Raw genomic sequence first — 27942 nt, forward strand, 5'->3', positions numbered from 1 at the left:
CAGATCAGCATGTTTGCAAAGTATTTTTCATCTCCTGAGAGTGGACCTTAGAGGAACAAATTTCTAGCAAGTTTAATTGCTGTTTTCCCATTGAATTAAACAAACTATTTGTAGTTCTTGAGCAACATCACAGAAACCACCAAACTGTCTTTTTGTTTTGTTTTGTGTTTTGTTTGTTTTCTTTACAGTCAGGATAACAAAATGACCATTTCCTATGTTCCCTATTTGATTATAGCCTCTGTCTTTACTCCGATCCGGCTGGCTGGTGGGAACAAGGCTTATGAAGGAAGAGTAGAAGTCTACCATGCTGGCCAGTGGGGGACAATCTGTGACGATCAGTGGGATGACGCAGATGCTGAAGTTGTCTGCCGGCAGCTTGGCCTTGGGTTTGTTTTACTACATATTTTCTACACCAGCAGCAAAGCAAGAGAGGTAGTAAGACACATGGCCTGGAGTTTTCAAAAGATGCTCCTTTAAAATTGCACTAATATTTTGAAGCAGGAACAACACATTTTTGGAAGGGTCAGGTACAGTGCCAAATACTTTCAAGTCTCTAGAACTTTGATCTATCAGATCCAGTTTTCAGTGGCAAATGATATGGCATATGATGTAAATGTGAAACCATAGGATAGACAAAGGATCTTTATTGGAATAAATTCTGAGTCTTTAGTGAATATTCACCACAATTTCAGTAAAATGTCAGTCAAAAACCTTAGGTACATATGAGGAGGTTGTTTTTGGTATTGAAATCTTCACATCCATTCTGCTGAAAAGTCTGACAATTAGTTCGCTTTGGAGCAAGAGCACTGCTTTGTCAGAAAAGATGTGCTTCTTGGCAAGCCCATGAGAATCAAGGTTTAAGCCATAAGTCTCAGAAAACTGACAGTTTGCATGGACTGAGTAGATAGTAGTTTAAAGTTTTGACAGTTAAAGTTTTAAGTGATTCTGTCTTAACTAAGAATGGTCCATAATCTAAGTCATAGCAGCAGAACGGGATTTTCTTGCTCCTATTCTGAATAGCCAGGGGCAATTTTGATACCACTCAGCAAATAATTGCTCAGTACTTGAGAAAGATGCTGCAGAACTGGGAGGCAAAGAGGAGAACTGTTTCATCAGAGACAGAGGAGATGAGGACAGCTGGGATGAAAGGCAGTAGAAAAATGAGGAAGAGAATGTAGAAAAGATACTACACTGTAATGCTAAGGAGGAATGGGGGATTACTTCTGAAGCAAACTGGTATGAGAACTAAGCAGGACAGGGCAGACGAGAAAGGAAAAGAACTCACCTGCTCAGTGCTGCTGAGATTACAGTGAATTAAAATAAGTGGTACTGAAGGTAGCAAGCTTTGTGGCATGGACAGGTGGCCCCCAGAATGTGGTCATATTTTTTAACCTGAAGCTGAGGCTATGGGCTCCTGCTGGTTCCATCCAAACTAGATCAGACAGCTGACATCTGTACAGCATTTACAAAGCTTTTAAACTGCTAATGAGCCATGTAGGAACCAACCTGCTCCTCTGACATCATATTTCCATTTTCCCTAGTTTATTTTCTTTTCAAGTCTAGGGTTTATGTGTAAAAGACTACATTAAAAGAATTTTAAGACTGCATTATTAAAAGCATTATATGTAGTAGCATCATATGAATACTGTGTAGTATCAGTTCAGTCCTCTTGTATGTATGTTTAAAGATACAATCATCAGTTAAGCTTTTTTTTTTTTCCTCCAACAGAAAACTTCCCTAATTTTGTGCACCAGATAACTGCTATTCAGAATTTCTTTGAATCCTCATCATACAGAGCATTTTCAGATCTTCATTAGTACATAACCTTCAGTCCATGTATAGAATAGCAACATAAGTATTTCTATATTCCTGACCTGTTCAATTGGGAATACTTTTTAGAAATCTTTTTCTGCTTTCAAAATATAATTGAACTACTATTAGTAACTGGGAAGTAACTAAACTACTCTTAACGTTTTTCTATGGTAATGACAAATGTCAGGCAAAGTCAGCATATATTGAAATACTGATACTCAAGTTAAATGAAGATAACATCATATACGTGTAAATGTTCCAAAGTACTGTCATCTTCAGAACTACTGGTAAACATGGCTTTCTGTTATAAGCCTGTAATATATACCTAAGGCAATACTGATAAAAACAAGTATCCTGAAAGTAGTTTCTTCAGTTCTTACTCAGTTGTATAAAAATAGTCAGAAGTGCTGAGAACTCACAAGGCCTATCTTGATACATTGAAAGATTGAGACATGCTTAAATATAAATTGGATAGCTAGATTTCAAATAAATATTGCTCTTAGTGTGTCTAATACATATTATTTCCCTAGTTTACTATATAGTTACACACATTTAATAGATAGAAAAGTGGCTACCTGTGAAATGTAACAAATGGAGGTCTTGGCTCTTACTCCCATTATCAGTACTGCAAACTATGAGTCTTCACTGAATAAATGCTACATATAAAAAGGCATGGCTAGTTAGCAGACTGAAACAAAGAATGGTAAGGGCAATCAAGAAATCTTAGCAAAGCTCAGGGGTCTACTGAAATCTACTGAAATTCTTAGCATTTCTGGAGGAAAAAGAAACTGAGCAAGACCTAAAGTACAAAAATGCAATAATGCAAGTACAAAAATGCCAACTTCAGACTGAATTTACCTGATAAACCCCTGGAAGAAATCCAAATGTGTTTTCTAAAATGTCACTTGTTGGGCACTTGAGGACATTTTTGTTTTCCTCAACTGCTTCTCTGATGTGATCATAGATTACAACTCTTCTCCCAGTTGAGTAAATATGACTTGTTTTTTGCTATTTTCCACATACTCCACCACTTGAAGAAGGCATCTGGTCATCAGAGAATCAGCCTGAAAGTTCACAGTGCTTTTTCAAAACTGACCAAGTCCTTTAGCTTAGCAACATTAGAAACAAATGTATTTTAAATATGCATGAATACAAACCGCAGTATTTAATTTACCTTTCTCATGTGTGGTTTTATTTGCTGGGAACTAATAATCTACAAAGCATCCACCATGAGCACTCCCTTCCTTTATACAGAACTTTTTTCCTGATCCTAATTTAACTTTTTAAAGCCTATTACTGTTGCTGTTTTTCCCACACCCTTGGGAAATTAATCAAGAATTTGCATAATTGTAAATTTAGTACTGTCTTCCTTTAAACAAAAGAGATGAAATAGATTTATACAAAGCAATAGAAATGAAACCCACACCTATTTAGATCCATATATGGATCAATAAGGCACCACCTTAAAAACATGAGTTAATGCAACTTCCATTAAAAAAATGACAGCAATGGAGAATTCCAACACTCTACTGTAAAAGCCTGTAAAGGGTTTGAATGACTACATTCTGAAACAGAACAGCCAAAATCTGACCCATTTTCAGAACAAACTGAATATACTGCCAGGTGCTACGTAACAATATATGTCTGTTTGCAGAAAATATATTTTTTAACTATTACTTTACAGCCCCACAACCACACCGTACCTTAAACTAGTCCTTTAGAAAGGTAATTCATTGTAGCCAAAATTTAACTACACCCTTCGTGCTAGCTGAAAAAGAAGACAAGTACTGGAAACACTCCTACAAAAACATTCCTATATGACAGACACAGTATCTTTCCAAACAGAAATGGAAAAATCCTGACAGCTCAACAACTGTTGAACACTGTATGATTTCTGTAATGCTGAAATAATGGACTGTCTTCAATTCATGCAGGTTTTTGTGTTCAGAATTCTTTACACTGACATAACGTAAACAACAAACACAAGAACAGTCATTGATCTTCCTTCTGTCCTTATTTCTATGTTTAACTTCATGCCATTGTCAAGTCACTTAAAATCTTAGCCGCGTTTTTTTTTAAATTATAAAATGTAGAGCAACCAAGTTTATCTGCTTCATCGAAGTATTTGAGATTTGTTTAATGTGCTTCTGAGGCCAGCAAAGTAAGTCACTGAAGAAATGTGTAGGATTAGCACATCTGCACATTAAATGAACCCTCATACCCATTTGTAAAACTAATCCCTTCTAGGAATAGGATTCTTAAAAATGAAGAGATAGAAAAGGAAAATGATGTAAATATGAAACAATAGGATTTGTTTTTATAAGCATATTGAAACTGTGGAAATGCTTCAGTAGTATGTCCAAGTCCAGCTGTTGCTGAACTTCAGCTCATAATGAAGTTGACTGTAGAAGCACTCCTTAGTACAGATGTAACAGAGGCTGTACAGTCACTTCGCCCTGCAGTAGATTTTCAGGACGTCCCATTTGCTATTTTAGAAGCCAGATATGTAACATTTTAGCTGTTTCCATTGCCTCTATGATCTTGGTTTGCTTGTACTTGTCTCAGTGTTTGCTACCTCTTGATAGGGGTGCTGCCAAGGCATGGAGCCAGGCTTACTTTGGAGAAGGCTCAGGCCCTGTGCTGCTGGATGAAGTGCGGTGTACAGGAAACGAGCTATCTATAGAACAGTGTCCAAAAAGCTCCTGGAGGGAACACAACTGCGACCACAAGGAAGATGCTGGTGTTTCCTGCACACCTCTCACAGGTAATTCAGTTACCAATAAATACAGAAGAAAAACAGTGGCAAATGCAGAACTGACAGCACTGGAAAGAGAATTTTTAAAGTTTGCAGGTGCATAAAACCCTACAGTAATAACACATTGTAGCAGTATCAGAAAGAGTTGGCTGTTGCCTGTGGAAATTTTACAGGTATAGCAAATCCCATTATTTAACACCAAGCCATGGTTCCTTTCCAGCAAGTTAACTGCCACTTACTGTGCAGTGCCTGCTTTAACTGAGTATTGAGTCTATCTGCATAAAAGCAACGGGAAATAACAGAATATATAAAGACAAGTTGTATGTATAAACAATGAAACCTCATAATTAGAGCCTACTTCTGTGAACTTGGCATGTAATAAGGACTTGGAGATCAAAATCTTGCACTAAAGCGGCTGTGTTACTCAACACTTTACAACCACCTAGATGCATCATGGCATCTTACACATCTTCTTATCAAATGGCACCTAATGACCAGCACAGATATAGCAGTTTAATATTCTAATGAAGTGCAGTAAACGTAGTGATATTAATTTTATTTCAGAACAGTAATTGGACCTCAGAAAAACTGATTCTTATTTTTGTTTTTCCTTGCTTGTTAATGACACAGATGGTGCGTTAAGGCTAACAAGTGGGAAAGGCAGTCATGAGGGACGCCTGGAGGTCTATTATTCTGGGCAGTGGGGCACAATCTGCGATGATGGGTGGACAGAGCTGAATACCCAGGTGGCTTGCCGGCAGCTGGGATTTAAGTAAGATTATTTGATATCAGATATCTGACTCTTTGACTTGACAGTGATGGTAGATATTTATGTGAATCCTGTATTCTTCAAGAGTCTGGTTTTTGTTTTTTTTTTTTGTTGTTTTTTTTTTAATACTAGCTGAGCACTTCACAGGAACTACTGAGTTAAAATGCATTAAAATCTGCTTCCCTCGGTCTCCATTAGATATTTATGGCCTCAATTTAGCTAGAGAAGAAAGATTCAACTCAGTCTGTAATTCGGCAATCTTCACTCACCGAGTTCCTTCCACTCATGTTTTTTGGCTAACCAATCTATAGAGAAAAAATGATTTATTGTATTCTGGTTTGCCTATGAAAGTTTGATTATTCAAAATCCTTGCTCATGAAACAGTCAGTAAAAATCAGATCGACTTCCAGTGACTGGACCTAGCTCAAAAACCTCCCAAAGTCCTGAGACACTGTTAAATGTTGACTAAAATATTTCAGAAAGCAGTCATTTCATACTGACTGTGTTTAGAAAAAATACACTCTCACTACGTAATTGTTACCTTGCCTTCACATTCAAAAAAGTCCAGACATTCAAATATTTATGATATTAAGAGCATGATTTAAGTATCAAAGTGAATGAGACGTATATTTGATTGAGGCCTTAATCAAAGGTAATATATCCTGAAGTCTGCATTAAAGTAACAGTAATTCCTTAGAAATAGAGGTAACCAGAGAAGAAATATGTAGTGTTCTCATTTATTTTAATGCTAACTGAACCTGCTCAATCATGGTTATTACTCTCCATTGTTGACCTTGAGAAATCCTTATTTGTCAAGAAATAATTTATTTCCTCTCTAGTTGTCATGACACTAGTGCTGAAGTATTACATGCCCTGTGATGAAAATGTATATGTATTTGTTGCATAGGTACGGAAAAAGTGCACCTGAGAGCTCCTCAGAAGGAAACTCTGGTCCTATCTGGTTGGATGATGTCAGCTGCTCTGGGAAGGAAACAAACCTTCTGCAGTGCTCAAGGAGAGAGTGGGGAAAGCATGACTGCAGCCATCAGGAGGATGTCAGACTCATTTGCCATCCAGATAACAACAGCCATAAACTCTTGCTTGGTAAGGTGTCTCTTTGGTAACATCACAATGTGAGTATTGCTGTAGGCACATATTCCAGAGAAGTATAGTGAACTTAAGGGTGCTCAAAATGTTACTGTTTGGCAGATGCGTATGACAGACAGATGAGGAAGGGAAAAAGTTCACTTTTCTCTTGAAGATTATAAGTAATCAGGCTTTGTTTAAGGAACATAAACAGCCAGAACAGTAATGATCAACAGGAATTTCTAAATTAGCAAGTTCAGATTCCAGAGATAATGTTCTCTAAATCTTTATCTTCATTGGATTTTACATCTATTTCGCCCTTACTAATGGTCCACTGCCCTGCACTCAGCACTCTCCCAAATTCTAAGGAACTGCCCCACATTATGGGAAATTGGAGAGGAACCTGTGCATTGAAAAATATAAATCAATAGTATATCCCTCTATGCTCTTACATTCAGATAGTCTGAGAAAAGACATCGAAAGAATGTAAGTTCAGAGAGAACGGGAAGAAATGGTGAGAAGTATGAAAATCTTTCTGTATTACTATGGTCTGTCATTTGGATTGTGTCTGCGTAAGTGGCCCACACTACTAATGCAGGCAGAACAATACTAAACAGATCCAAACAACATGTTGAGCCTATGTTGTATGAAGAAAGAATGAAGAGACAGATAAGAAATCAGAAGTAACTAATTACATAGAGGTATTACAGGTCAAAATACATACACATGAACTCCAAAGATTTCTAAATCTACGTATAGATAATTAAACAAGAATTACTGGCTATCAGACATGTAAAATAAAAGACTGGAACAATTGGGTTACTCATCTGTTCTGATAATCAGCTTCTTTGACAGAACTGTTGCCAATATTCCTTGAAATTTAACCAATTATATTCTAGTCAATTTTGGAGTTAGAATTAACAAGGAAGTTAGTGGAAAGAGATTCTTTGCTTCTGATGAAGCCTAATGGATTTGTATGCCCCATTTCTTGAAGTTCCTTAGAAATTAGGCTTATTTTGCAAATTATGGCATGGATTTACTTCACAACCTTGTTACCTGTTCTTACAACAATCAGCACTTCCACATGCACTTTTATTCTCTCTCTCCTTTTTTTTTTTTTCCTAGACTTTTCCTTTACAGCCTTTTGACCCTTAAGAATCCAATGGATGTTTTACATTGCAGTACAGTTCCGTTATGTATTTGATGATGTCGCTGTATCATATTTTGTACAGAAAGATTTCCCAGACCAAAAATAACAGGAATTCAAATAATCACGTCTGTCTTTACAGATGCAAACCATCTGTGCTGCCTTGCCTAAGTTTCTATAAAATACAGTCTTAGCTGAAGGAGGTCCAGTTCAGTTAAATGTATCCATATGGCAGCATTCTCACATCTCCCATTACTGGATATTAGTTTTGTGCTCATAAATATATGTATGCTAGAACACAAGCAGATGAGATAACAACAAATCAGATATAATGCATCACTAATATCTCAGGCTTCTAGCTGGGTCATGTAATATACACCTAAATCATATCGTTCTAGGGTAACTCATCTGTCATGAAGAGGGAGTATCTAATTCTTCCTGACTGGACAAGAGACAAGGACTCTATCATTGTCCTTCACTTTCTAGCACTTGAATAAAAGCATTTTTTCTTCCACTAAGGATGAAGTTGGTTGAAAAACATGAATAAATTACATAATTTGAGGAAATACAGACATTAAGGGGCACTAAAAATATAATACACCATGAAAATGACAACATTTGTTTAGTAAATAATATCGTGATAATGTAACTGAACAGAAAGTGAGTGAAGCAAATACTTGTAACTGTTCAGGCAGCATGAACTCCAATATGAATAATATGCTTTAAATTAGATTTGAAGTAAAACTACTTTATTTTATAGTCTTTCTGCATTTAATCAGCAAATTAAGTCAGATTTTACTAGCTCTGCATCAGAGAAAGACTTAGTATTCAACAGTTATTCATACCTTAAATTAATCAGAATCAAATTTCAAATAATGATGTATCAAAATACTCGTATTTAAGAGCATGATTATTATTTTTTCGTTCTTACAGGGTTAGACAAGAGCAGGAACAGTTTAAGAGATGTGGAACTGGATTCCCAATTATTCAAAACAAGGAAATCTAATTAGAGTCTTAAAGATTATGAAATATGACACAGAAGAAAATTCAGAGTGTGATTCCTTCACTTAAAGAGTACAAAGAGACCTCAAAGGAATTTGTAACTCTTTTAAGGATTCTTGCAATGCCAGCATGCTATAAAGTAGTCTTAATGGAAAGGAGAATCAAATACGTACTTTGCTTAACGATTCAAAACTTAACTACAGCCTGAGCACTAAACAGCCCACAGTCAATTAAGTCTGACTAATCCACAAATGATAATTCGTATTATAAGCATATCTGAATTATTGAAAATGCTAGAAAAATAATCACACTGTATTCTATAATAACATGCTGTAGATCATTATTCTGTCACACAAAACATGCTACAGAGCACATATAACAAGTAAGTAGTAACTGAAGTTCAACACAGTGCTGTACTTTTTTTTTTTTTATAAGATTGTGGTAAAATGTGTGGCAACAATCATTTTGAGAATGGATTTATGAACTAAGGAATGGATGAATTCATCCACAAAGGTTCTGCAAGGGAAATGTGTCCCATGAATGGCTACCAGACAAAAGATACCTGTGATGCCTTTGCTGTTCTGAAGAAAATCGTTCTGTTACTGCTATGGTGAAATTATGCATTATGCCCTATGCACTATAAAGTTCAAAGCGTGGAGATTACAATATTTCACATTGTTTTATAATTTGTACTGACTGCTTCCTTTTGTCAGCCAGGGAGAAGTAAAAGACTAACAGCTTACATAAGGCTTGCTGAACATCAGTTGACTCTGTGCTCACTGTGATGGAAATAACTTAAAAGTACTCATTCTTGTTTCTCTTGTGGGTTAACACCTGTAATTTATTCCCAGGTCCTCCCATCAGGCTGATGGATGGTGAGAATAAGAAGGAAGGACGAGTAGAGATTTTTTTCAATGGTCAGTGGGGCACGATTTGTGATGATGGATGGTCTGATAAGGATGCAGCTGTAGTCTGTCGACAGCTTGGCTACAAGTAAGAAAATCTTTTGAGCTGTTCCTCATTGCTCTATGTAACAATGTTGTGCAACGAAATACCACCAAACTGAGTCTGCTTGCATAATAGATCTCTTTTAAAATTTGTCTGTTTGGCATATATATATATATATATATATATATATATATAATAGAAATATATATATATATATTATAGAAAAGCTTATTTATAGCATTAGCATAAAAAATACAAACTATGTCTTAAAATTTCCTAAAACTAGCAAAACAGGGAATTTTGATGCTAAAAGGCATATCAGAGTGATTGGCAACTAAAAGGCAATTTAATGCTATTTATGAAAATAATTTCATCACAAGTCAAATATTCCAAATTACTAAGCTGTTATTCAAACACTGTTGTTTATTCAAACTATGTTTTTATCACTTATGGTGCTACATGCCTGTAGGATACAAACACATTACACACCATTCATTTTTTTAACCCTTGGTTGCACTAATGTCAACCAGGTGTAGATATGATTCCAGCACTGATTAAGATTTAGGCACACCAGCTAATTATTTCCCCTTTCCACGGGGCTTTTCCTTCATTTCCTGATCTGCCTAAACTTGGTGTAGCTTGGAAATTTGATAAAATTGCTATACAAATGATTGACTTCATCCTACAGTAATCTGAATAACTTAATATATGAATAGACCTGGTGAGACAAAATCCCTTCTAACTAAAGCCATTGCAAAAGACAGAAGCCACTTCTGAACTAAGTCACAACTTTCATGAACATTTTTTGTAATGAATCATATTTATCATAGTTATCCCAAGTTGGAAGGGATCTACAAGGATACCTAAGAGCAGTAAACATGACAGCTAAAGGACAAACATATAAATAGTAGAACCAATATGAGTGGAAAGATTTCCAGAACACTAGTGAAACATCTTTTGAGTGGATCTGTTAAAAAATCTGAACTTAACAATCATTTATCCCTACCTTCCCCTTTTAAGCCTCTGCAAAGACAGACAGTTGTCTAAATTCTGAATTTCAGTCACATGAGAGACCAAGGGCTTAAGATTATAAGATACGACAGAATACATGTTTCCTGAAAGACTGAGGAGAAACACATTTTTGAAATCTAAAATCAGGTTCCACAAACTGGTAAAGCTTGTTGGAAATGGATCTTGTCAGTCCTGTGTTTAGACAGTGGCATTTCACAGTTGTGACTATAACTGTCACGTGCTGGAATTGCTTCTGGGAGTTCATAAACAAATCTCTTTGTTAAAATTCAAATTATATTCAATGATAAGTTGAATGTTCCTAATTACAATTTGGGCTTCTAGGTTCACATATCTAAGCTGGGGGCTGATTAATCTTGTTTCTTTACATTACGACCTTTTCCCAGGAGGAGCTCACATAGCGCCTAATACTGATGTTGACATCAGTTTTCATTAAGACTGATCACAGAACTAAACATTAAAATTCAACTTACTTCATAATGCTGTGTTTAATTCCCAACTCTGGGGAATCTTGAACATACTTAGCCTTGCAACACATTCCTTGGGAAAAAAGAGAAACACAGATTTATTATTACAAATGGGAGAAAAGACTGTCTTAGAAGAGAAGAAAAGAGTAAAGATTGAGAACATGGAACTAAGTTTTTCCTGAATATATTATTCATAATGTCAGAGGCTGCCTGTACATCTATTTTATGAAATACTGTTTTGGGAAATTCTAAGCTACTTATTAGCGTTCATTTATGAAGCTGAAACAGGAGAAATTCTGAGTTGGCAAAATCACTCTGTTCAAAGTAATGCCAGTTTTCAAGATGTCTCATGAAGCTAGCTTGTCAAACAGGATTAATAATGAAAAGAAAACACATTATAAAGAGCATTAGAAAAAAAAATTGGAAACAAAGAAAATAGCAGCCTAATGTAAGTAATATTTATAGCAGGTTAAGTGCTAAGTGAATACGCACCTTTTCTGAAGTACTATCTAGTATGTCATCAGTTTAGTGTGCAAAAGAGTATTTTAATAGAGTGAGCAAAGAGAAAAAGAAGGTTTTAGAATCCTTTGCATTTTTATAAGTAACTGTGCTAATAAAACTGGACCCTTTTCATTTACATCAGGCATATAAGAACATAATTTCCCACTCACTCTCCACCCCAAATAAATAAATATCCTGCCTTAGTGCTACAAAAATTATCTACTATGGGCAAATAAGTATTCTAGGGAAGTTGGTTCCCTGAATTAATCAACTAGATTTCTTGATTAACAGCATTTTTACCGCTTCTAAAGAGCATAGCCTAAGTATAATGTGGTGATTTACAAGAAAGTAGTTTTCAATACCCTGAGCATTTTTAGAGCCATGCCCTAGGGCACAAACTTAGTATTTTGACACAGAAATACCTAAACCAGGTAAGATTTTGCATTACGTGCTTGTGCTGTCTCAGCATTTTCTAATATCATACATGGACAAATCAGCTGCCCATGAGCATGGGGGAGTAAACATTTTTCATGCAACATTTTATCTATCATCAGAGTATCCTTTACGAAGAAAATACCTGAAACAAGAGACACTCTGCTTGTGATTGACAAGTTAAATCATACTAAACTCATTAGGCAAAGATTGACCTATACTGGTTTCAAAGTCAGTTAAGGCTTTGGATTATCTGGTAAATACATGGTGACCATGGAAATTAAAAAATGTCTAAGGACAGTTGACCTTGTGGTATCATCTCTGTCTGCTGGCTTGCATGCTTCCCTTTCCTGGTTTTCTATAATTCGTGAGTTCTAAATAACAGTTTCTACTTAGAAGTCCTGTGCCCTTCAGTATGTGGTAAAGAAATCCAAATAGGCAAGGCTTGCTATGTGCAAGTTCAGAAAAGGAGGAAGCCTGAATTATATAACATGTTCTGTATTATGAATTACATGAATGTAGGCAATTGAGTTTGATTCAGCCACATATCCAGAGTGAAGAAACTTTGTAACACAAAACAAAGAATTCCTAGCTGATGGAAGAACATAACTCAGAATCATATCAACTCTTTATGACATTCCCCACATATCTTCCTCAACACTGCAGGTATAAAAAGAGATCTAGAGATGTAGAAAGAAATATTTTCTTGCCTAATACACCTTCATCGTTAAACTCTCCTTCTCTATTCTGGCAGTCATTGTACATGCAGTTATCCTTCTGTATACACGGAGGTACTGTGCTATTATTCAGAATTCAGTATATTATTATCACAACAAAATATCAGTAAAGCTCTTAACTGATACTTAATCTTTTAATTCAGACACACCTCAAGCAGACTGCCCAGTTCTCTACAGACAGCTGGGTTGTTTCCCACTAGTAGTTCTTTCTTACTCTCAAAACATATACAACAAAACTGTTGTCAAGATATTCTGAAGCATATTCTAAATACTTAAAATGAAATATTTATCATAAAAGTCACCAAATGAAATAAATAAATGCACAATTCATGGCTCTTTCTTTTTGTTTTTGAACTGCTTGATCACTCACTCATTTGGATAAAAGGATGATTACTCAAAAAAGGTCATTCATGCAGCAGGCTGCAGTCATTGCTGAAGGTACATTGCACTACATACAATCTAAAAGGATCAGAACTTCAAGCCACAATAAAATGTCTTAGGCTGACATTTAAATAATTAAGTTTGATATTTATGCTTACGCAAGCACAGGATTATTTCTAAAGTGCCTTGAGGCAGATGTATTAAAGTGCTACTCTTTTGGCTTTGGCTGGGATAGAGTTAATTTTCTTCATAGTGGTTGGAAGGATGCCATGTTTTGGATTCAGGAATAAAAACAATTCTAATGGCACACAGACATTTTAGTTGTTGCCAAGCAGTGCTTACACTAAGTCAAGGGCATTTTAGCTTCTCACACTGCCCTGACAGCTTGTTTTACCTTTTCTGATTCTCCCTCCCATCCCACTGTAGGAATTTTGAGTGAAAGGATGCACGGTGCTCAACTGCCTGCTGGGTTAAACTGCAAGTAGCAACTACTTGTGATGATTAGCCCAAAGCTTTCCAAAATTCTGACATTTTAAATACTTGGACATTCTAGGGAAGTAACTGTACTTGAGAATAAGAGAAGAAATTATGGTTTAGTACAAATTTAAGGAATAAGGAATATCTAGAAGTCTTCATAGCATCTCCATGTTCAGCTTCAACTGTATGAACTGTTCATGCATCAACTTCAGATGCAGTCAGAAAAAGTCAGCTTTTCTGCTGCTTTATGAGCCATTTGGGAAAAAGTCAGTCTCCTATGCTTTGAGAAAACAGGTTGCACACAGTCAATACAGGTTTCACGCAATGAAGAAAACATTCACATTTCTGCAGTTCCCGTCTTCCTTTCTTTGCTTTTAATTGCAAACTTCCCAGTCATAATCAAGCTTTTCGTACTTATTCAGTTGTTAATTAATTGCTGCTTCAAAAGCATCCAACCCTCAACTTTCTTTCACCCCCACTCCTCGTAGTATTTCAAGAGTTACATTTCCCTGCCTTCCTCCAATTACGCTGCAGTTTTAGAATTCACCTACAGAACACACTTAAAAAATGACATGATTTGTACTCAGGATAATGAAATATGTTAATAACTTTTAACATCAAATAGATGTGTAAATCATAGCTCCTATACCCTGAAAAGATCATTTCTTAGTTAACTAGTCCATCTTACTGAGGGAATCAGACCATAGAAAAATATTTTTAGCATTCACAGATGCTGTTTAATATGGGGATTAAAAAGATTATCAAAAAGCAGCTTTTGTATATTTTGCTTTATTGTAGATATTTGTAATGCCTTTACAGTATAAAACAGTTGCCACGCTGTGATCTAACTAGAGGCATAAGAGCAATTTTAAAACATTAATGAATTGTAGCAATTTTGTTATTTTTTTTCTGCTTCCTGGAGTAACAGAGGCAATGAGAAGAAAATTTATCACTTAGTTAATCAGCAACAAGACTTGGAATAAAACCTCAATATCTTCACTACTCAAACTCCCTATTTCAGCTGAGTAAATGTAGAACAGTACCTCAAAAGTTTTTGATTAAAAAAAATAATAAACGTGTTTTGTTTCCAGAGGTCAAGCGAGAGCAAGGACAATGGCATATTTTGGGGAGGGCAAAGGCCCAATCCATGTGGATAATGTAAAATGCACTGGAAGCGAGAGATCCTTGGCAGACTGCATTAAGCAGGACATTGGAACACACAACTGCCGTCACAGCGAGGATGCAGGCGTCATCTGTGACCACCTGGGCAAGAAGGTCCCTGGGAACAGCAACAAAGGTGAAGACCTGTTTTGAGTGCTAGACAAACATGTTCAGGTGGGGAACTGTCATAGTAGGAAGAGATGGAACCCATCAATCACACCTTACAGAGGAAATTGTTATATGAAACGAATTAATAGAAATAAAAATGGTGGGAAATTATATGCCTTCGCTGTTTCACCTTACTGCTGCGCTAGCTCTGCTAACCAATCATGAAGACTGTTCAAGTGATACAGAGTCTACCATAGTTCACAGTAGCCACATTTGTACAAGGGATATAAAAATGCAAAAGGATATACAGTTACTCTCAGCTTTTCAAGGCATAATGTATCTTCAGCTGAGGTTTGAAACCTATGTGGTCTGACAAGTTCTGCTTTCACTTACACCAAGTAAGGAAGAACACTGAAGAAAATGGTATGAATAACTCCAAGTGTACAATTGAAAAGCAGAAAACAACTGTGTAAATTGCTCTGTAACCATGTCAAATAAATAAGTAAATAAATAAGATAAAAATACTCAGTAATAAAGAATTCAGTGATCTTCCCCAGAGCAAAATTTGGTTGCTAAAAACTACCATGAAACAAAAACCTTCCTGGTTTTTGGTTAACTTTATTCACAGAATGGATACTTGATAAGTTTAACGTTGTCTGTATTTCCCTTTCTGGCTTAGATTCTCTTGCTTCTGTTTGTGGATTGAGGTTACTACATCGTCGACAAAAGCGAATAATTGGTGGGAAAAATTCTTTACGGTAAATATTTGATAAAGAAATGTCATTTTCAGCATCAGTCACCTAACACGTGTATTTCATAGAATCGCAGAATCATAGAATGGCCTGGGTTAAAAAGGACCTCAAAGATCATCTAGTTTCAACTCACCTGCTGTAGGCAGGGTTTATATACCATAAACTGTTTGCCTAAACTATGCTTTTTGTATTTTTTTTTTCTTGGTTTGTTTATCATTAAGTAGAAGCAGATTTGGTGGGAAATTCACAGACATCCATTAGCTGAAAATCAGCAGATGCCCATGGGTTTAGTCCTGGATCAGATTTAATTTCTCACTTTCAAAACAGTCATTTCACTTATTTTCAAAGGATATCTTGATATCAAGTTGTAAGCTACATGAAAAGAGTTATGACTATGGTACGAGGATATAAATGCTACCTATCTTGAAAGATCTCTGCCAGCACCCAATATTCCTTTACAAAAACCAAGTTTCTGATGATGACACAGCTATAAAATCAGATATGTTGTTAATACATTTTGTTTGCACTTAATTAACACAAACAAATTAGCTACATATTACTACTATTAAATGCTACAACAGGAAGCGTAGGCTTTATTTTCTGAACAGTTGTGAGTAATCAGAAACACATATTCACAGTATCATATGAGATGTGTAAAAAATGTATCTTTACATGTTTTTCTGGAACCTATTTCAAAGTATCAATCAATCTCTTTCAAAAAAATATGCCTTGTAAGTGGAGAGGGTTCAAAGAACAGTAACATGAGGGAACACAAAAAACAGATTGAAATGCAGTCAGAGCAAATTAGGATAAATTAATTCAATAAGAGAAAAAACAGTATAAATTAGCATAATAAGTAGTGCATTGTATAGAAAAAGGAGACTGAGAATTATTCTCTCAGAATATACTCATAGAGGATACTGAATGAAATGAAAAGCTGACAAGTAGTGGATGGCACAGGTAAGTCTGAACAAGAAAACCAGGTCTCATAATAAAGCACAGGGATACTAGATGAAGCATAAGCATGAGAGAAACCTAACAATGTACTTAGAAGTGCTTCCTAATCCAGAAAAAGAATATACGGACAATATCAGAAAATGATCCATTGTCAAAAGAAAGCTCAAAAAGAAACTGGATCCAAAGTAAACCAGTAAATTTTTCCATCTTTAAATCATCTGCCACTGGTAACTCTAAGATAGCATGCTGCACTAGATGATTCTGGGAGGCTCTTGTACTCTAGCACACCTATTCAAGCTGTCAGCAGTCAGAAAACATCTAGGAAATTCTGAATGCTGAAGGAATAAAAAGGTATTTTCAAGTGGTAGAAAACACATAACATGCTTTGTAAACTATGTCAGTCAGACAAGCTATAAGGGATTTACATTCAAGGTAACTTACAAGCTACTTTACTCTTCCATCTCTGTACCCTGAGAACAATGTCTGTGTTCTCTTTAGGGGCGGTTGGCCATGGCAGGTTGCACTCCGACTGAAATCGTCTCACGGGGATGGAAGGCTCCTGTGTGGTGCTACTCTCATTAGTAGTTGCTGGGTCCTCACTGCTGCACACTGCTTTAAAAGGTTGGTCTCCCTTTAACAATAAACTGTATTTTCAGACTATAGATGATTCCTGGATATGGGCAAAAACATTCTGGTTCAGGCCCACTGAAACTGTTCAGAAGCATAAAATCTTTGGTTTTAAAAAACAAATAAACAACCTAATTTGCCACCAAATAAAAATAAACAGATTAATTGAAAATTATTCTAGATGTCCTCTCATCCAAGAGATTTATATTCAAAACATCAGCATCTCCATGGAAAAGCATGATTCTCATATTTTCATGTGCTCTTTTCAGTATTTTTGAAATCAGGAATTCACTGCCAATTAAGTTACTGTAATGTAAGAATGCCAACTTGCAGAGTATGTTAGTGTAGTGTTTTTAAGTTTTCAAAGCAATTATTTAATTGAACTTTTAAGGGCTGAAATAAAAGCACAGAAGAACTACATTGCAGCTGTGAGGAAATGGGCTCAAATTTTGCACAGGTGGGCTGCAAAAGTTTAAACTTTGGACTTCGAGCCTTTCCTTTTGCACTGTACTAAAGAACAGCCAGACACATTTTTAATTAAGTGAAAATACTTAATATATAATATAATGTACAAATACTTATTTACTTACTTTACTTAAACTGTTATTTTTGCTTAGTGCGAGATGTGTATCTTTTTGTTACCATGTTTCAAGAAAATCGTGAGACTTTCTCCTTAGTAATACTTCAACCTGAAATGGTCAAACACCCTAAGACTAACGCCTGTTTTCACTGATGTCCCAGTTGTTTCTGTGGAACTATCAAAGCACTCTAGCTGCTATTACCAAACTTTATACAAAATGGCTTCATGTTCCTTTTCAAGCACAAGGAAAAAAGGGAGATCACAGGAAAGCACTTACGGTTTCTGCATGCAAATCAAGATCTGATTAGAAAACTGATTAGAAATTCATTTGAACACCTTTATGAGTTTGATGAAACAAGCTAGTTACTGCCATGCTTGTAACTGTTCTTACATTAAGTAGTACCCATAGCATACGTGACCTGCTCTTCCTGGTGCTTGTTAACTGGGGCTCCAAGTCACAACAATGTACTGCCAGAACATGTTTATTCCAGACATGTTCCTAAACACCAACATAAAAGGGGTCTGGTTATAGAAAAAGAGCAAGTACACTGCAATAGGTCCCTCCTGGTGCAGCCACTTGGGGGTACGTAGCAGGCTATCATAGAACTGTTACACGTGGTCTGAGGAAACACACTGTTTTGCTTCCTATTTTGCCTTAAGAACTGTGCCACCTAATTCAAAGCATGCAACTCTGACAGTCTGTGGATGAACTACTGTTTACTGTAAAGGAGAGTAGATACCTTTGGCTCTCAGCTGGCACTGGATAGATAGGACTGAACTTCCTAATTCTCTCAGAGTGATTTTCTTTATGGCTAGGATAGCCTTCCAAGAGCTATCTATAGATCAAATGCCTTCTTCACATACTTGCCATAGAGAGACAAGAGAAAGTCCTGTATATCATTTCCTATATCCTGGAAATCAGAGTATTACTTAAATAACAAAAGTGAGCTCAACTATACTATGGAAAAAAATTAACCTTTTCTGCATGATTGTTGACTACTTCACTTATTTTGTGTACTGATGCTCTAACAGGATAGTTAAACGTCTGGCAAATACTACAGGGTAAGAAACAACCATCTACAGACAAAAACATCAGGTTTAAATGTGTATATCTTATTTGTGTAGAAGAGCACAGAAGTATGATAAATCTGTGCAAAGGCTGCTCCTTAAACCTCTCACTAGAAGCTAATGACGTTTCACACATCCACATGAGAAGCAGCAATTCTCATTCTACTACATAACTAAAAGCAGTGCTTTATACTAAGACAGGTTTTCCTGAATCTCCATTCTTCATTATTCTGCTTTAAGTTAACATCATCCATCACAAAGAAAAATAGCAGGACTTAAAGGGAGCACCTTTCTTTTTGCTAAAATCAAGGATTTAACATTAAATGGAAGCAGCAGGCTTTCTACTCTAGTACCTGATATTTGGCTGAGGGGAAAGCACACTCACTAGTCATAAACAACTTTCCTTTGCGCTTAGTTTCTTTCGTTTCTTTGTTGTTGATTTTTTAAAAGAATCAAACAAAAATCTAGATCCTTTGGTTACTAAATCAGTTTAGGAAAGAAGTGTTTACTCCTATTTTAGTCGGGTGTTTGTACTTACATTAAAATATTTCAAGTGAAAATAATATGAAGCCTTTTTACTGCAATAGTAAGGGAAGTACTTTCTGTGCCAGCTTCCTTTTCTAATTTACTGTAAGGAAAATAGATCCTACAAAGTTGGCTAATGCATCAGCTGAGGCTGTTTGTAATCTCACCCTGTGCCTAAGGTGACACCGGAGAAGTACTCAGCCAGCTGCATAATCCATCCCGGTATTAAGACATTCTGAGCATTACTTGTGTTCTACAAATAGATTTTGTAAAACTGAAAGAAAACTGTTTTGATACTGTGCACCTCAACCATTCAGCTACCTCTCCCTATATGGACCTCCTCTACTTTGCATAGGGGCACAGAGCTGTACTCTATTTCTCTCTTACCAAAGTTACACAGAGGAGCAATGCATCGATTAACTCACATACAATAAAATGAGGTACCATTTTGTCAGTTTAAGTTTTCATAGCTCATTCAAACTGCCTTTGAAACTGGAAAAGGCAGACAAAATAATCTAGAAATGATTAATGCATGAGAGTGAGGCATTCAAGCTTACAAATAAATATTATATCCTAGAAAATTCAAGGAGCTAGACTTAGGATGCACTGAGAACCACGATTCACGATTCTGCTTTTTCTAATGTCTTCTTTATGCCCTGATTATTAATGGAAATTCCTAATGAAAACTGATGCAGTGATAAAGTATACAATGCAAGCACTTCTGGGGCCAAAAAAGAAAGATATTAGTGGTGTGACATGCACAAATAAGAGTTTCTGTTCTTAAGTCTCTTTGAGATAAACACACTGAAATACAAATTACATTGAGCAACATTTGCAAGAGGAAATAAGCAATGTATTTGGATAAATACACTATTTTTCTCTCATCCTCCCTCTGAGAACAGAGGCAACACAAATACATTCTTAAACTCTTCTTTAAATATTATTAAGACATCATCAGTTGCAACTCTTCACTTGCAGCTGTTACAAGATTTAGATTTCTAACCATAAAACACAGTATCTGAAGAGTGAGCATTTTGGAGATAATACTGAAGATGACCTGGAAGGTTTTTCATGCTAGACAAGTGACTTCATTTCTTCTACATAACAGGCCATCTTCTGATGAATACGTGTTTGGCCATAGCCTACAGCATTCTTACAAGCTTATACAAGGAGACATGCAGAATTCGACAAAGAAAGCTCTGCAAGTAGCCATGGATGCAACCTGCAATTAGAATATTCAGTGGTATATTACTCCAAAGCACTCTGTACTTTTGCTAATTTGTCTGCTATTTCCCAAGAAAGTTTTCATATGCTGTAGAGATCAGTACATTGTTGATCTTTTTTTTCAAAAAAGGAAAAAAGTAGAAAAAAAAATTATAGGTTAGAAAGTGACTGAACATCGTATTTTCTGCACACATATTACAAATTTCCTGCTGAAGGATACAGGGAAAAAGAGAAGTCAAAGCAAAAAAAAACTTGGGCTCACTTAGCCAGATTTAAAATAAATAAATAGACCCAGCACTACTTCCTTGTTTGCATCCTCCTGAGGAGGACTGCCTGTGTCCTATAACTCAAAATCTCCAAGGCATGGACAAAAAGTTGTTATTTCAGCCACAGTCATAATCTCTTGGGTATTTACCATTTAATCTGAAACATTAGAGGGATGAGGTTCATATAGACATACCAAAATCTAGGACTTACAGGCCTTCTGTGACTTTGTGGATAGGTGTTTATAAGTCACTTACGCTTCATTTTCCATAATATATCATTAGTTAACAGAAGAGGATTTTCTCAAGTTACTGATGTCTCTAGAATTAAAAAAGCTTTTTTCCTCCCTAAGAATTTTCACAACTAACCTCAAATCAAGCATTGCAGTAGTTATTTAGAACATAAGAATAGTGTTAGTACTCAAGCTTTTCTTACAATTACTGGTAGTTTGGGTTACCCTTACTAAATATAATCATAATGCACACCATATTCATACCTTTGAAGTAAACGCCAGTCATGGCAGATGGCCATAAAAGAACTTGCCCTATGCAAATACACAAAAAGGAAGATAAACTAATCTGAAACATCAGGACAAGTTGTAAGGTACTCTTTAGGGAACACTTGTACTTCAGCCTAAGTAACTGAGAAAACAGTTTTATTTTTTGAAATAACTTGTTGGTATTGTTACATGCAAACAGTGAAGGCACTGATCCAATCTGTGGCTATGCTTGCAATCTGACTTTGCATGAGTGAGTCATGTTTTTCCTAATCTCAATTTCAGGTATGGCAATAACACTAGGAACTATGCCGTGCGAGTTGGAGATTATCATACACTGGTACCGGAAGAGTACGAGGAAGAAATTGGAGTCCAAGAGATTGTAATGCACAAGGAGTACAGGCCTGACAGCAGTGACTATGACATTGCCCTAGTGAGGCTACAGGGGCCAGAGGAACAGTGTGCCAGATTCAGTACCCATGTCTTACCTGCCTGCCTGCCCTTAAGGAGGGAGAGACCACAGAAAACTGCTCCCAACTGTTACATCACTGGATGGGGTGACACAGGTAAAAATAATGATTTCCACACACTGATCACACTATCTGAGGTTGCTTACTGAAAAATAATAATAATAAAAAAAAATTAATACTTAAATAAATGCTAAAAATTGAACAACTTTATTCTTTTTATATATGGAAATATTCTCTTCCAATCCTTAAACAGGAACAATTTGTTTACTGAATTTACTTTGCTTTTGAAAAGTGGCAATTAACTATGTGACTCTAAATCATAAAACCAGTCAGTAAAATAGCCTATAAAGGTTAGCAAGCAAGAATGAAAACCTTATTTGTTGCAAGGCTCACACTGGATAGTAGATCATCACACCCTGCATCAAAGCATAACTAACAGCTCTCATATTTAGGGATTTTAAGGTGGGTACAAGAAATATTTTAGAAAGATTTATTTTGATAGAAAAATGGATAGAAAAAATATGCATCGTTAATTTTTTTTTTAATGGCAAAACATTGGTAGTATAAATTGGTTTAAGTGCTATTTATGTTTCCAAGGCAAAGCATCACAACGCAGTAATTTTGGTCTTTGTTACAGGAAGGGCCTATTCAAGAACATTACAACAAGCTGCTATCCCCTTACTTCCCAAGAGGGTATGTGAAGAGCGTTATAAAAGAAGATTCACAGGAAGAATGCTCTGTGCTGGAAACATCCAGGAGCAGAAACGCATCGATAGCTGTCAAGGGGACAGTGGAGGACCACTGATGTGTGAACGTCCAGGGGAGAGCTGGGTTGTGTACGGTGTGACCTCCTGGGGCTATGGCTGTGGAATGAAGGACTCTCCAGGTGTCTATACAAAAGTTTCATCTTTTGTACCCTGGATAAAGAGTGTGACCAAACTATAAACGTGCTTAATCCAAACCAAACTTTAGTAACGACATGAATAAAGCAGGACAGCTTGAACAGCACAGATTGCACAGCTGGGGCCTGCTGTGAGTGGAAACAGGCACATTTTCCTGATTTGTGTGTTTTGGGTTTTTTTTTTGGTATTAAATCCAGGCTGAATACACACAACCTTTCCAGTTATGGAATACTATGCAAACAAAATCCTCCTGTGTCAAGGAAGTTTATCTTGCACAAATCGAAGATATGCAGAAAAGTGACCTCCAGCTTAGAGTAACATTAGAGCAGGAGAGCTAATGAGTTCACTAGCAGATCTACTATTCACAGGAAGCTTCAACCTTTTATATACTTAATAACAGACCTCAACATTCAGTTTTAATTTATTTTATTAGTTCTTGACTGTTTTCCTATTACTCCTATGACCTTATACTTAGTACTCTAATTTTGGCTGTTGTTTTACCAGCTGATGAGATCAGCTGCTAAGTAACTCTGTCTATACATTAAGTGTTAGAAGGAAAACAACTGTCAATAATCCAACCTCCACCTAGTTTGAAAGACATTCTTACAGCTCAGCTCCTAAAGCACAAGTAGACAGCATGCTGGAAGGTAATTAATTTCCACGCAAACATTCTACACAGCTGTATGAGTTAGATAAATGCTGGAAATACTGAATCAATGCCTGTCTGAAAAGATGTACAAAGTCTTAAAGGATTATTTTCTAAGTACTCAGACAATCCTACCATGCTTAGGGGAAATGCTGTTTCACATCATTCTCATTGGAAAAGTGAAAATTATTTTTAACCAATAACTACAAAAGTTTTTTTATCCAGCAACTGCTCATTTTGCTGTCATAATTCATGACACTACATGAAGTTGTAAGACAGTCATATGGACCCTAATGCCCTTTAAGTTCTAAACATCATTTAGCAATATCCCTTTCTTAACTCCTTTTAAAAACATTCTTCCCCATGTTATGAAATCCACAATAGTTTGTTATAAAAAAATGCAGCAAGAAAAAAATACTCCATATCAAGACAAATAGAAAGCAGCCTTTACCTTTCCAAAAACGGCCACTTCACTCACCTTAGAATCTCAGAACCATTTAATTTGGTAAAGAACAGAGATAAAGTCCAACCATTAATGTGACCCAGGAATCCCATTGTTTAAATCACGGCCCTTGATGCCATTCCTCCTGGGATGGGGACACCCCTCGCTTCCCTGGGCAGCCCATCCCAGTGCTTGTCTTCTGGTGAAGAAATCCTTTCTAATCATCATACAGAACCCAAGAAGGAACTTCCATTTAAGTGCAACCCCAATTGATAGCAAGCTTCAAAACAGAAGAGACTAGCTACAATCAACAGTGAAGCATGAAAGCTCAGTGCTTTTTCAGTGAGTTATCCTTATGGTCAACTGGACTGCCTGCACGTTTACCCTACACTGTACTTTTAATAATGATGCTTCTTAAAAAGATGAAAGCTCTGCAGGCTGTGAAACACCACAGTGAGTTAAGTGTGGCAGCTGTGTGTCACTGCATAGTGATTGTACCAACTGTGACTACTGCTTACTGCTTCCCTGTGTTTCCTTTCCTAAGACACTCAAGCTATAACTGTATTGTGTGGCCTTCTGTGAAAGTGGGATGCTCGAATTGATTTTGTAAGTGGGTATTCATTCATTCCCCTTATGCTTCTGTGTGTCTCTGATGTTTTAGCCAATATCCAAGACAGCTCATTTGTGAGAAGTTGCAATAATGCTGCAAGTGATTGTAAAATTGCCCCTCAGTTTCTCTTCTCAAACTTAACTGGCCCCTTTAAGGGCCACTAAATATCTTGTTGGAACTGGTGCTAAACTAGTACACATGAGGTGCTTGTATATATTTTAGTTTTCTGTAAAGCTGCACTAGAAATGTGAAACACATTATTTAAAAACATAGTACTACTCACCTACTGTTAGACCTGTGTGGAACTCTCCTAGCAAACTGTAAAGCCGTTTACATTTTTACTATATGTTATCCTATTACAGAGGAAGTCAGCCTATCACAAGGTATCTACTTGCACAGGACTTTGCTCAATAAGACCCACGATTACAAGACTTGTGAAGTAGACAGCATAATGCAGTATGTGTGATATACTGTGTAAATCACTGTCTTTTAAGAGTTGCACCACAAAGTGCAATACTTAAGGAAAAATATCACGTCTGTACACTAAAGGTATTAACATTTCAATTTAGTGAGGTAGATCATTAGTTTTGCTCTCTTCGGGTGCTTTAATAATTAGAAGTTGAAATGATGCACTACAGTTCCCATGCAGACAGGATGCTTCTGCTAGTTTCTAAAACAAAATGAACGTTGTCTGTATGTTCTACCATTGTAATTCTTGTTCAGTGAGCCTGATGATGTCAATGTGAACAATAAAACTGCCACACCGATTGGAACTTTTATACATAATGTCTAAGTGCATGTGGAAAGAACATCAGTTGTGGGTAGACTTCTCAGTTTGCAATGAATCCTCTGATTAACAAAGGCATTCCACACAAAGTTTTACCAAGCAAGAGCTGGCATTATCCAAGTTTACTTATATATTTCTGAAGGAAAACATTTAATTTTCCCACTCTTCAGTTCTTTTATGAATATGCATTCAGTGAAAACATACAACAAATGAAACAGAAAGCATCTACATTCAAAAATCACTATTTCTTCCCTGCAGCAAGTAACCACATGCCTTCTGGAAGGGCTTCCAGACTGCATCAGTCAGTTACTTCTTTGCCCTGAAATTATTTAGTTGAAAATACAAGGCCCAGATACCAGATGAATACACACAGCAAACACATCTGGCCCTTCCTCAGCAACTCTGAAGTCCACGTGCAGACCTGGCCTTGTATCAGTAATGAAGAAGGGACACTTGCAGTATAAGTCCATATCTCTTTATTGACTCATCAGTACACATGAATGCTTTACATTAGCATGTTGTAAGTTTTAACTGCAGACATTCACACACCTTTTAGACTTACCTTCATCTTCCACAGTACAAGTACACTCCTTGCAACAACCCTTCCACAGTGCTATAGCAGCAGCAGAGCCACCAGTGAGAGCACAACACTTCTCCAAATTTAGCACAACTGAAGCACGGTCAGCTACATGGCCAGAGTACAGCACAGTCACTAACTACTGGGATTATAATAGTATAAAACTTGGTGAAAGCCTTGAAATGAGAGCACCTCAGGATCCTGGACGGCAGCACAGAATATGCCAACATCCTTCTAACTACATTCTCCTTGTGATTCCACGCTGATTTGAAACGCAGTACACTACATCCCAGGCCCTCTGTGCTCACTGTAATTATGAGGGACTGCAGAGTATCTAGGCTTAAGGTTTAAACTTGCTTAGAAGAGTTCATTTAAGTCTAAACTGAAATTAAGGCCTAGCCTAAAAGTAGTGCTTGCTTCCCTGTTTGAAAAACAGGAATACCATTGCTCACAAAGACGATTAATTCTGTGAGACTGCTTATCTACCCTCAAAGTAAATAAACCATAGAAATTCTAGTCAGTTACTCCAAAAGTGTACAGGTTGAATTTAGACCCATCTTCTTCTGCCATCACAACTCAAGAATGTTTTTCCCCTGTAACGAGAAGTTTGATGCAGTTTAATATTGCTACACAGACAGGACCAGCAGACATTACTGAACAGCACGGTGCCTTCCTAGAAGCTGTACGTTGCTCTGAAACAAAGCTATTGGAAGCCATCCCCCCTGCTTCAGATCACTGTTTGTACTCACTTCACTAACCGAGCAATTACAGACAGGCTTGCTCCTTGCACACACTGCTCAGGGACATCTGTGGACCCAATGTCTCCAGTTTAATAGGCAAAAGTACCGGCAATACCTGTCTTTATCACAGCCCAGTCTTCAGAATGCACTGAACACATCCACGCCCGAGCCCAATTCTTCCAAGTAACAACAGACTTTTCCTCTTCGTTACAGCTTTTTATCAGTAGAAGATAATTACACACAACTAAGTACACTTCCAATAAATAAAACTCAAGCTCATATCTTGATTTCAGCGGTGATCAGAGGGGTCTCAGCAGCTTAACCACTAAATGTAATTAGTAACTTGCTATTATTCCCACTCAGAAGTTCTCCATCAGGAGCTCATAAGCAGCACATACCCAGCCACGCGGTGTCTTTGAGGAACTCCTACGCAGCCTCCACGCTTCCGGCTTCTGCGTTCTAAGAAAGCTTAAGAAAAAAGAAATGGGGAAGAAGAGTTGCTTACTAAATGGAGCTTCGCCAAGTTACAATGGAAAAAAAAACGAACAAAAGCACCAACAAGAAGCCGCCAACCCCCTGCGCCACGAACCCCTGCCGACTCGGCTTGTTCCTTGCCACAGTCAACGACTACTACCAACAGGATGGTAGAAGTTTTGCCAATTAGCAAGAAGCTGCTCTTCCATGCCTAGGAAGGGGGACAGCCACGAGCGGCAGCCCCCATGGAGTCATGGAGCGCCCCCCCCCCCCCCTCCACCACATGGCGGCGGCCGCCATCTTCCCCACCGCCGGCCGCTCGCTCCCCACCGCAGCTGCTCAGCCCCCACCTTGCCCTTACCTGCAGTTGCTCCGCACCTCTGCCCGCCTGGCTCAGCTCCGCCGGGGCCCAGCCCGTTTCTGAGCGGGTGAGAAGGATGAACCACACAACGGCTGTGGTTCAACTACCACACACCCCTCAGCCCGCCGACCGCGCCACCAGCAGCCGCCACCACGTCTGCCCACCAACGGTCACTGCCGGAACCGCAAACAGCCCGGCACCAGGGGGAGAGGCGCGGGGCCCTCCCAGGGGGCGGGGCGAGGAGGGGGCGGAGGAGCTGCGCAGTGGGGGGGCTGGAGTCGGACCTTCACAACACGGACGGATTGTGTAGTGTCAGAGCTCTGCGTGTAGAGGTGCAACGAACAGCACGATGAGGGTTAACTGGAAATGTGCTTTAAAACCTTCATTCTGTATTTCGCCACCGACCAGAATCTGTAGGAGAATCAACTAGGTAGGGAAGACTCTCATACTAGAGGAAAGAAAGAAAGAGGAAAGAAAAGAAAGAGGAAAGAAAAGAAAAGAAAAGAAAAGAAAAGAAAAGAAAAGAAAAGAAAAGAAAAGAAAAGAAAAGAAAGAGGAAGAAAGAGAAAGAAAAAGAGATAAAGAGAAAAGGGAAGGAAGGAAGGAAGGAAGGAAGGAAGGAAGGAAG

At 37.4% G+C, this 27942-nt stretch overlaps 1 protein-coding gene and 1 non-coding gene across 3 annotated transcripts in view; one reads left to right on the top strand and one right to left on the bottom strand.

Moving 5' to 3' along the window:
- Window positions 1-25156, top strand: part of PRSS12 (serine protease 12) — a 36190-nt gene extending 11034 nt beyond the window's left edge. For both annotated transcript variants that reach the window (XM_032444399.1, XM_015861862.2), the window contains exons 4-13: window positions 236-386; window positions 4398-4576; window positions 5198-5339; window positions 6244-6440; window positions 9423-9564; window positions 14635-14840; window positions 15492-15570; window positions 17020-17142; window positions 21591-21871; window positions 22413-25156. In XM_032444399.1, the coding sequence (XP_032300290.1) occupies window positions 236-386; window positions 4398-4576; window positions 5198-5339; window positions 6244-6440; window positions 9423-9564; window positions 14635-14840; window positions 15492-15570; window positions 17020-17142; window positions 21591-21871; window positions 22413-22720 (1808 nt within the window). In that variant the 3' untranslated portion in view covers window positions 22721-25156. The remainder of the gene's footprint in view (window positions 1-235; window positions 387-4397; window positions 4577-5197; window positions 5340-6243; window positions 6441-9422; window positions 9565-14634; window positions 14841-15491; window positions 15571-17019; window positions 17143-21590; window positions 21872-22412) is intronic.
- A 1925-nt stretch (window positions 25157-27081) lies between these two features.
- LOC116653438 lies at window positions 27082-27212 on the bottom strand. The gene has a single exon (XR_004307265.1). It is a non-coding gene; the product is annotated as a small nucleolar RNA SNORA24 (small nucleolar RNA).
- Between the last annotated feature and the right edge of the window lie 730 nt (window positions 27213-27942).

The sequence above is a fragment of the Coturnix japonica genome, chromosome 4 (genome assembly GCF_001577835.2).
Source record: "Coturnix japonica isolate 7356 chromosome 4, Coturnix japonica 2.1, whole genome shotgun sequence".
NCBI lineage: Eukaryota > Metazoa > Chordata > Aves > Galliformes > Phasianidae > Coturnix > Coturnix japonica.